General features: G+C 48.7%; 1 protein-coding gene across 1 annotated transcript; it reads right to left on the bottom strand.

Annotated features, from left to right (window-relative positions):
* Nucleotides 1–359: 359 nt before the first annotated feature.
* Nucleotides 360–6,636, bottom strand: LOC118645211. The gene is made up of 2 exons (XM_036285855.1): nt 4,238–6,636; nt 360–4,175 (listed from the first exon to the last, which is right to left on the bottom strand). The coding sequence occupies exon 2, from the start codon at nt 4,112–4,114 to the stop codon at nt 2,384–2,386; it is 1,731 nt and encodes a 576-aa protein (XP_036141748.1). The 5' UTR covers nt 4,115–4,175; nt 4,238–6,636; the 3' UTR covers nt 360–2,383.
* Between the last annotated feature and the right edge of the window lie 3,521 nt (nt 6,637–10,157).

Here is a 10,157-nt window from a genome sequence, read left to right as displayed (position 1 = left end):
AACACTGGGGCGAGGATCCGTCGCCACCCAGACCCCAAACGTTCCAGAGTTATACCGGCCATGACCGGTGGACCCAAGCCCACCGGCCCCAGAGGCCAAAGAGGGACGAATCATGGGCTGCTGGAACTGCGACTCGGAGCACCACAAATACGCGGAGTGTCGCCTGGCCCGCCGCCGATCGTTCTGTTTCGGGTGTGGCGAGCGGGGGGTCACGGTGCGCACCTGCCACCGATGCGGCCCCGTGTACAGGAGCACCCGTCCGTACACCGGCCCACGCGGACCACGGGACCGAAACCCAGACCAGTAAAAGCCCGGCACCTTCTTACCACTCTTGAACTGTCCCGAGATCTTTGTTTTTCTTTCTTGTGTTCGTGATACCGCCCGGCTGTGCCAATAACATTTGTTTTGTTTGCTCCCGGCTACCGAAGCCTAGTGTTATTATTTTTGTACGATCTCTAGAAGATAGAGTAAAGAGCATATATTCTTACATTGCTGGAGTCACCGTTCATTTTTTTTCCTTCCTTGCATCGCTAGGAGAGGCACTGAGAATGCAAGACTAGTCTATGACGCTTTGAATGAATGTGAGAATTATACTGTCGGATCTGGAAAGTTTGGAAGAGGTTTGACTACAAGAGAAGCTTCCTGCTATTCCTGTTTTAATTAGGGTGTTGTTGGATGGAGCAATGCCTCCCGTGGGCTGAGGCCCGGGGGCTGCCAGAGTGGTGGTCAGCCTTGACCGCCGAAGCTCAAGACCTTTTTCGGTCCTCCCCAGGGAAGGGGGAGTTGTGACGTGGCGCATCCGGGCGCCCGTCACAAGGGCACAGGACCGACCGAGAGGGTCGATCGGGGGCGACTCCTCGCCGAACCGAGGGGGATGTGACTGTTACTTTATTTTATTTTTTATTTTTAGCTTCCGCGATACCGTTTTTCCGATTGTAGTAACAATCGTTTAAAGTAAAGGCGCCGAGTGAGGGCTCATCGGAAGAGTGTGTCAGAGGCGACGGAGGAGCAGCCGTCGCGGGAATTGCTGGGGACACTCGACAGTGGAAGGAGCGCCCCTCAAGGAGTTTCCCCGCCGTGCCGAGCATCGGGCCCCGCAGAACGTTTCCGTCCCTGAGCAAAGGATACCGGCCGCGCCGACTAACAGCGCGGGGACACGACGGCTCCCAGCTAGGATCACGCTGTGGGCACGCACCACCGGGCAGCGAACCGAAAGAGCGGCCACAGACATGGAACCGCCAGCCACCCCGATCGGATTGGTCGCGGCCTGGCCAGCCGGACCTACCGAAACGGCGGAAACAGGGAGCACATGGTTGGAGCACGTGTTCAGCACGGGCCGTTCAAGGGACGAGGCAGCGCGGCGCTGGATCGAGGATCACGCGGAAACACGTGGATCCAGCGATAGCAAATCGAAGAGCGTCCGCGCATGCGCGACGGCTCGAGCCGGCCGGCGCGGGACAGGGGCTCCTCACTGTTCGGTTGACGGCGAGATAGTACGTGCCATAGGACGAGCCCTTGAGACCAACTTCGACGGACGAGAGTCAAGAGATTATTGTAAGGCCATCACTCGGCAGCCACGCGGAATTCCGTAAGATTCGGTAAGGCGGTCGACTTTCGTGCGGGACCGGATAAGGGATACCGTTTGTCGTGTTACCGGTTACCCGAATCCGATACCGTTTTGCTGTTGTTGATTTATTAGTGTGAAGGACTTGAAGTACTAAGTAGAGTCTCGTGGCCGCACGAAAGATCGGACCGACCGGCCCGAATATTTAATTGTTAAGTAGGTCCCTCTCGGACAAAGCCAGTACCGACAGTCATATTGTGATTAAGAATTGATTTCTTCAGTACCGCGAATACCGAGTTAGAATACATTGTAATTAGAGTGATTGGCGAGCGGAGAGCCCCGACGGCCTCTCGCCGCGTAGAGAAAGAACAAAGTTTCCGCATTCTTGTAGTGCCGACTTCCGGCTTCCGTAATAACCATTTCTATGAAATTAAGCAATTAACAAGTGGAGTAAGATCCACGATTGTCGTCGACACAGCATTTCTTTACCTTTCACGAAATATATTTTAAAATTGCTATTTAATTAACAATTGAGTATCGATTCTTTTCTACGACCTGCCTCGATCCGAGCTCTCCATACCCCTCGATTAATAAAGAACCACGCCCCTCTACCACGTCGAGAAAAGAGCCACCGGCATTAGTGACGCTTCCTATCCAGCTACCGAATTATAGTTAATTGTTGTGCGGCGCGGAAATCCGCGCCTGGCGCCCAGAAAATTAGAGCATTTTCGGAGTTACCGCTCAAGCAGGCTACCGTTTTCGGACGTTACCGATCTCGCGAGGAAGCGTTACCCGCGAACTATTAGACAACTATTGCTGTTAATTGGGCGTAGCTCCTCGGACCCGGCGGTTCCCGACGAAAGCTACGTCGCAGTAACCGCGAAGCCATGGAAATTGTGCGAATCGTAATACGCGATGAATCATCGTTACGCGCAATCCGTGTCGCAGGCAGTGTTGTAAATTGCGATAATGTATGACGTAATGCGACTTATCGTGAAGCGTGGCCAAAAGCTTGACGTTCCGCTTATCGGGAGGCGTGGCGCGCACGAGACAAAATGGAAGATCCGCGTGAGCGTCGTACAGCTCGTGCGGATACGCGAGATCTACCTCCAGAATGTAACCGAAATAAGAATCCGCGGACACCGACATTACGTCGAAATTGGTAATGTCGTCGAGCCACTGAAAACACGAGTACGGTGACGGTTGGCACATTGCCCAACCGTACAGATTATTTACGTCATAATACATAAGAAACGATGACGGTTGCGACGAATCGTAACACGGTAGGTATCTGTTATTAGCACGCGCGTATCTATTCGAACACTGACTAAGGCCGCGCACACCACGCTCCACAAACAACACCATATCGATATCGGTCAGAAGTTCAAAACGAACACCCGTGTATTTTAACATCGCGTCCCACGTATAGCCGGGTAACGTGTAATAATGAGCGGGATCCAAACCGTAACTCTCTATGCTATTGTCGCGAAACTTTTCAAAGACATCCGCCAGGAGTAGCACGTCCGTTTTCAAATACAGATTGCTGTATTCACCTAGATTTTGAATGTTAAAACGCTGCCAAACCTTAACGGCGTGCTTGTGATTGTCGTCGGACACCTCCTCTCCCGTTAACGAACTATAAAAAGTCTCCCGCGATGGTAACTCCGTGTCGTGCAACCTATCGATGCTGTCGAGGTATTCGTACGGAAACACGCCTTTGCGCGTGAGCAATTCAAAATCTTCGTCATCCACATCGGAAAACATAGATCGCGTTATTCGTAAGTCGCCTCTATCTAGGTACGACACCAATTTACCGAGACTTTCATTTAGAAATTTATAAGAATCAACGAATCGCAATTTTACGCAATTATGCCATTTTTTCTCTCTCGTAGAACTTACATTCTTCGTGAAAGAAATATACGTCTCTTCGTTTAACGGTAACAAATCAACTCTACCCTCATATTCATTTGCGATTTCTTTAATTATAAAATGCGCGTCGTATCCAGATAAATTGTGAAAAAACACCGGAATCATAAAGGAATTGTGGTAATTTAAATTACAATACGAATGCGCTGCGCCCCTGTACCGTCCAGTAATATGACAACGATCGTGTACACGCAGATCCGTCGTCAGGAATATTTTTCCGCATATGTGACAAAACTTCGCGTCCGAGAAACTACGCGTCTCCTCCCTCGTCAACTCCGTCATAGGCGCGACCGTGCCAAGAGTATCTTTCGCGAGATGCGCTAGAGAATTCAATTCTTTCGCAACCCACGAAACACAGTCTTGACCGCGATGCGATATATACATCGATGACGATGATTCATCGCCTAACGTGCACTTGACATAATAACCGACGCTAAACGCTCTGTGGCGTTGATAACCGAATCCATTTTCCGTTGTCATAAAACTTTCCCCCTCGTCCTTCTTTTCCAAAAGACACTCCAAATCTGCATATACCACGTACAGGAGTCGCTCCTTTCGATCATAGTTGCGAAACGAAAGCCATTTATCCTCTTCTTTGGGAAGAACAATCGCGTACTCGTTCATCTTTTCGCAATCCACGGTATCCTCGGATAATTTCTCGATCGAATAAAAATAATGTAAACATCTGAAATTACAATTGGTTGTTAATTATTAGGAAAATCTACGAGAAAGTAACAATACACCCACCGATCGCATATGAACTTTTTGGTTTTAGTCTTGTTTATTTCGTTCGAGACCAATCGCGAGAGCTGGCTTATCCAAACATAATGACCCACCGTATGGTTACGTCGTGGATCCGATATATAGCAAATTTACGTGAATGTTTCTCTTGTCAGCCGTAAGACGTAGAGGAATGATCTTTTTTTTATCACGTTCCTTAAACATAAACACATTTATGGATATATTGTTCAAACGTTCAAATATAGTAATGTCTCGCAGGGCAACCGGAAATTTTATTCCATCGAACTTTAAATACATTCGATAATCGGGATACGAACTGCTTCTCTCTTTATTCTCCTCAACGGGAAACATCGCGGCGATAACAGTCCACACGAAACACGCGTTATCGTTCGACCGCACGTTCACCACCGCTTTCTTACGTCTTACGTACGACGATATATCGCACCAGCATCCCGCCTGCATGGGATCACATTTATTGATATTAACGTTCAAATTCATTATACAGCGCCCATCCGCTATCGCGCTCCTGAAACTCCTCCAGTGACGTAAGAATAGCACAGATCACAAATCTTTCGTACCACTCACGCAAATCGGTCAAACCGAACAGCTGTTTATTCGCGGTTGTAATACTTTTAACAGTGCTCTTATCTTTGGCAAGGAATTTCCCGTTAAACACAGTATTAACCTTCAGACATGAATATCTATCCAACTGTTTGCGCACCTTCTCAATCACCATGTTTCTCGAGTCCTTTAGAAATTCGCTTGGTTCGATATAACGTGAATTAATCACCGCGCCCGTTAACACGCGTTTGTCAAAAGCGATCTCAATTTCCGACCAAATCAATCCCGATCTCTCGCCAAGGCCAGCACCCGCACAGGCAAAACGATATCGTAACTCGTTCCTTATTCTCTCTAAACTCAAAATACGAGACACGAGAGAATTTACCGTTCCAGTTCTCACGGGACGACGTTGACATTTCTCTCTCAACGCGCTAAACATTCCTCGCATCGACACTCCCATAAAAGATAACTCTCCTCGTCAATGATATTGGCCGCGTTCGTAAAAAGATCGTCCACCCATAGGCGATCGACCTCCTCGTCGACGACATCGCCTGCGTTCTCGACAAGTGTGTTGAACCAAGACAAATCGACTACCGCGTCGGTAGACATATTTTCGACAGCATCACTCATGATTCTTGCCTAGAGATCCACATAGTAGAACCCTCGTTATCGATCGGTACTTCAAATTCCACCCGTTGATTCACACGTCTGCTCGCTTCGATATATATAAGTCCGATCCGATCCGTGATGAAATAAAGCGTCTTGAAACGAAAACGTTGGTATACTGGACAGATATTCCCTTCCACGATCACTCACGGCCATTACCGTCTTTATCCATAAGTCCTCTCGCGCAAATACAGTTCCAATCTCTCTTCTTAGATGATATGTTCCCAAATTCCATCGCTTATCCTCCTTCTTCACGGTCCAACGATTACGCTCCTCGCTTGCGGTTGAGGTAGATGACATTGACTCGTCGCAATAAAGAACCTCCTCGTTTTTAATTTCCACCGAAAATCGTTTCTCCATACAACACAAAGGTTACGTTCACCATCGCACGCTCGATAGATTCTTTTACAACAAAACGTCTAACGACGCGCTCTTATATACCCGACTAAAATGGAAAAGTTGATCGATAGAAATATTATTTGATGACAAAACTATATTGCGCACATTCCGAAGAAAATATGACACGGGCTCGACCAATTAGAATTTGCCGAGTAAAGGACGACAAGATGAATCGCTCGTCGCGCCCGAATCCGTGCGGTATCTCGGAGGGTGTGTCTTTCCGCTCGGCTTACGCATCATCGAAAAAAAATAGATCGCTCTTATTCGAACATGCGTTTCACCATGGACTTTCCCCCGTGCTTTGCGACGGGCTCGACCAATTAAAATTTGCCGAGTAAAGGCGACGAGATGAGTCGCTCGTCGCGCCCAAATCCGTGCGGTATCTCGGAGGATGCGTCTTTCCGTTCGGCTTACGCATCGTCGAAAAAAATAGATTGCTCTGCGTTTACGCCCTTAAATACGTATACGTGTTCGCACAGACGTAATAATAATAATAATATAATTTTAATAAAATTATCAATAACATAAAATTATAAATAATATAAAATTACTCACGCGGGAAAGGCAATAGAACGACCAATGAATAATAAAAAAAAGCGCCAAAACTAAACACAACGCGCGATGACTCGTCTCATTGCGTTCCCCATGATTTTCCCCGTATGCCTCCAACCGTACGGTTTCACCAGCAAGAGCGCTTCCTATATGCGCCTGCAACCGTGCCCATATGCGTACGGTTTCACCTGCAGACACCCTTCTCACCCGGCTCAAAATCCCCCTCTCCTATACCCCCCTCAGTTCCCACCTGATTCACATTCCCCCCTCGACCCCCCTCGGAGCACCCGATCGTGGAACCCTCATAGATTAACTACTTGCAATTTCTGCAACTTATCCTCGTGTCCTCTCACGTTTTTATCGATTAATTTCTTTAATTTCCGTAACTCGTTTTGAAAGGCTTCTAAGCTTAATCTGTTAGAGATAATTTGAGCGAGGCTTCTGTCGAATAAACTTTGTAAGTCCTGTATCCTTTTCCCGAGCAAGTCCAACGTCGAGCTATTATTCTCAGTGGTTTCTTTTAATTCTCGTATGTCGTTGGTCGTTTTTTGTAGATTGAAATCGACGTAGCTTTTATTTGTCGCGTCTGCGTTTTCAATAGGGGATTACAATCGTTGTATCTTACGTTTGTTCGCGTCGTAATTATCCCTGTTCATACGCAACGCGTTATTGTGCACGTAGCGCCTCAAAGATTCAATCGACGAACGCGTAGCGAATGTCTCGTTGTCGCGTCTCCCCATCAGAGACATGCCGAATTAATTCACGGACATCACCTCGTCGTCGTCGTCGTCGTCGTCGTCGTCGTCGTCGTTGTCGTCGTCGTTGCGTGCGAACTGTGCTGTTACCGCGACCAACGCTTCAATTTATAATTAGTCCTGCCTCGCGTAGTTCCTCGATTATCGACAGGATCTCGTTGTCGTGAGCGTTGTTGCCGGCGCGACGAGAAGCGTCGAGTAATCGAAGACGATCGACCAATTCGTTAGGATCGTCCCAGTAAACGTAATCGACTCGATTGTCGGTTACTCTCATGCCGGATGGAACGTTGAGTACGCCAGCACCCGTCATCGTCCTCTTATCACCGCGTATAAGCGGTCCGATAATCGCGGTGTACTTGTAGCCCTTGTTGCCCATGACTAGAATACTCGCGCTACGACCGCGTCTATGAGCGTTCGTCGTTTGCAGTATACTCTTGTACGTTTTTAAATCGTTTTTCGTGTAGATAGCGTCATCGGGAATTCTCTTGAAGATCAATTCGTATAAGCCAGGTGTACCGACGTATCTCGTATCACCTATTATAATCGCGTCGTTTCTTCCCACATCGAATTGTTTGTCACCAAGTTTAGTACCTTCCTCGGTGAGGTATACCCCGTATACGTAATCATTTTTAGTTTTACTCTCTCCACTGAGAAGATCACCCACATACCTTTGTCCCAACGGTCCCATCGACTGTGCAGGGACTCGCGACCGTATGGCGTTTGCAGAGTCTCTCTAACCGAGGTTTCAAGCGAGGAAGCTGGCGCGTCCTCCGTCTGTTCTTCGCGCGGGAATAACGTCACCTTTCCTATCGGCGTGGAAGCGATCGTGGGCGAGGCCAATATTTCGTCCATACGTCGTTTTCTTTTAGACACGGGTGATTTCTTCGTTGGGACTGCCTCCTCGAAGACGTCATCATCGTAGACGTCACTTTCCTCGCGTTCTCTCTTACCGATAGTATCGTTCGACGATTTGGCGGTATGCTCAGCTATACGCTTCAACGGTTCGACGATCGGTTTGAAGTGTTTCTCCAGTGAGATTTCCTCTTCCAGCTTTCCGGTTTTCAACGACCGATGCTTCCTACGAATCGTCGCGCGCGTCTTGGCGATTTCCCTCGCTGTTCTCTCGCGTTCCTCGATGTTACTTATCGCTCTGATCGTTTCACCACACCGCGAAGTCGTTAAATCGTCGTCTGTATCTACCGTTTCTCAACGCGCTGTCCTTGTCGATTACCACGAAACCGTACTGTCGCTGCCAACACTCTCGACACAACGCGCAAAAATCCTCGTACGACACGTCGGTGTTCACGTGCCTCAGGTTGGTGTCGTCCTGTCGAAACAAAACCAAGAGGTTCGCGTTGTCCCGTATCAGGTGTTTCGGTATCTTGGCGTACGTCTGACAGAGATATAAACAATCGACGTTCTAATGTCGACCCATGGAAAAGTACTCTCTGATAGTATTCTGGTTGTCGCAAGCTACGTCATCGAACACGAATATCGAGTCGGGAAGCGCCTCCGTGCGCGGTACGACGTCGTGATTCTCGCGGAACGGGTGATAACCGATCTCGTTTTACATCGGCTCGAAAAGTTACGCGAGATATCGATATTTCGGATGTTGCAAAGATTTCGAATAGACGTACACATTTTCGAAGCGTAAACCATGCGGACTTTCCAGTAAACTTATTAATAGGTTCGTCTTACCGCAGTTCGACGGACCGCAGATGATGCAACGTATCGCGTCCGGTAACAATGAACCGTGTCTCCGCGTTCCGGCTGTCGCGTTCGACGCGGCGGTTTTGCGATCGAGATCGAAAACTCTTATCGTCGGCGATTGTCGCACGAATTTCATTTCTACGCGTATGCGTGCTTGCGCGCGAATTCGCGCTATTTATACGCGATCAATTTTTTCCTTCGCGCAGTCGTAACAATGTTTCTAATACTGTCGGACAAGCGTGATATTCTCGAGTGGTCCGCCGAAGAGCTATCATTCATTCCGAAGACAATTCTGTTACGATATTTCGACGTGTACATCGAGATACTGTGGGACATATTGCCTGAACACCTGAAAGCCGATCTTAAGGTGCGAAGTTGCCGCAGATGTTTGGAGCATTAAAATCAGCCTTGGCAGAGAACGCATATCGACGGTCCGGCACCGCAGATTACACATTGCGCCGTATTGCGCTAATCGTCAACACTATCCAAAGAGGCGGCGGCGGGTTTTTAAACAGCGCGATATACGCGCTTCCCTTCGAGTTGCACGTTCCTGGCTATCAATTCTGCGGACCCAGTACTCGTCTCGCTAAACGACTGCGACGCAGCGATAGAGACGTAAATCCGTTAGATACGGCGTGCCGCGAACACGATATAGTGTATTCGCGAAGTAACGACCTAGCGGAACGCCACGCAGCCGATCGAATTCTCGCGGATAAGGCGCGAGAGCGTATCGCAGCGAGGGACTCGACCTTTGGTGAGAGAGCCGTAGCGACCGCCGTATGGGCGGCTATAAAAGCAAAAACAAAACTCGGAATGGGTCTGAAGAGAAGGATGAAGAAGAAGGGATCGAGGAGGAGGAAGAGAGTGCTACCGATAGCGAAACGCGGAGGTTTGTTACCGCTTCTACCAGTACTAGGAGCACTTGGTTCCTTAATCGGTGGAGCGGCCGGCGAAAGCCGTAAACGATCGGAAGGCCGCTCGTCGTCAATTGGAAGAGCTGCAACGTCACAATCGTGCGATAGAGGGCCACGGATTGTATCTCGCGCCGTATAAGAAACGCGGAGGTGCAATATCGACCGGGCGGCGAAAGAGAGGAAAAAAAACGCGGACCGAGATAGCGACAACGACGCTAGACTATTTACCCGTATCCGACGTCACGACGAACGAACAATTGACGCGAGCGGCGAAACGCGCGCGAATTCCATATTTCAGAGGAGTATTCACGCGCGACGATTTACCGACGAGAGTGCGATGCGCGGAGTGGTATTGTGAATCTCGACGAC

This window comes from Monomorium pharaonis, chromosome 4, assembly GCF_013373865.1.
Source record: "Monomorium pharaonis isolate MP-MQ-018 chromosome 4, ASM1337386v2, whole genome shotgun sequence".
In the NCBI taxonomy this organism is placed as follows: Eukaryota; Metazoa; Arthropoda; class Insecta; order Hymenoptera; family Formicidae; genus Monomorium; species Monomorium pharaonis.
The sequence above is the reverse complement of the archived record's forward strand: the minus strand, read 5'-3'. Positions and strand labels throughout refer to the sequence as shown.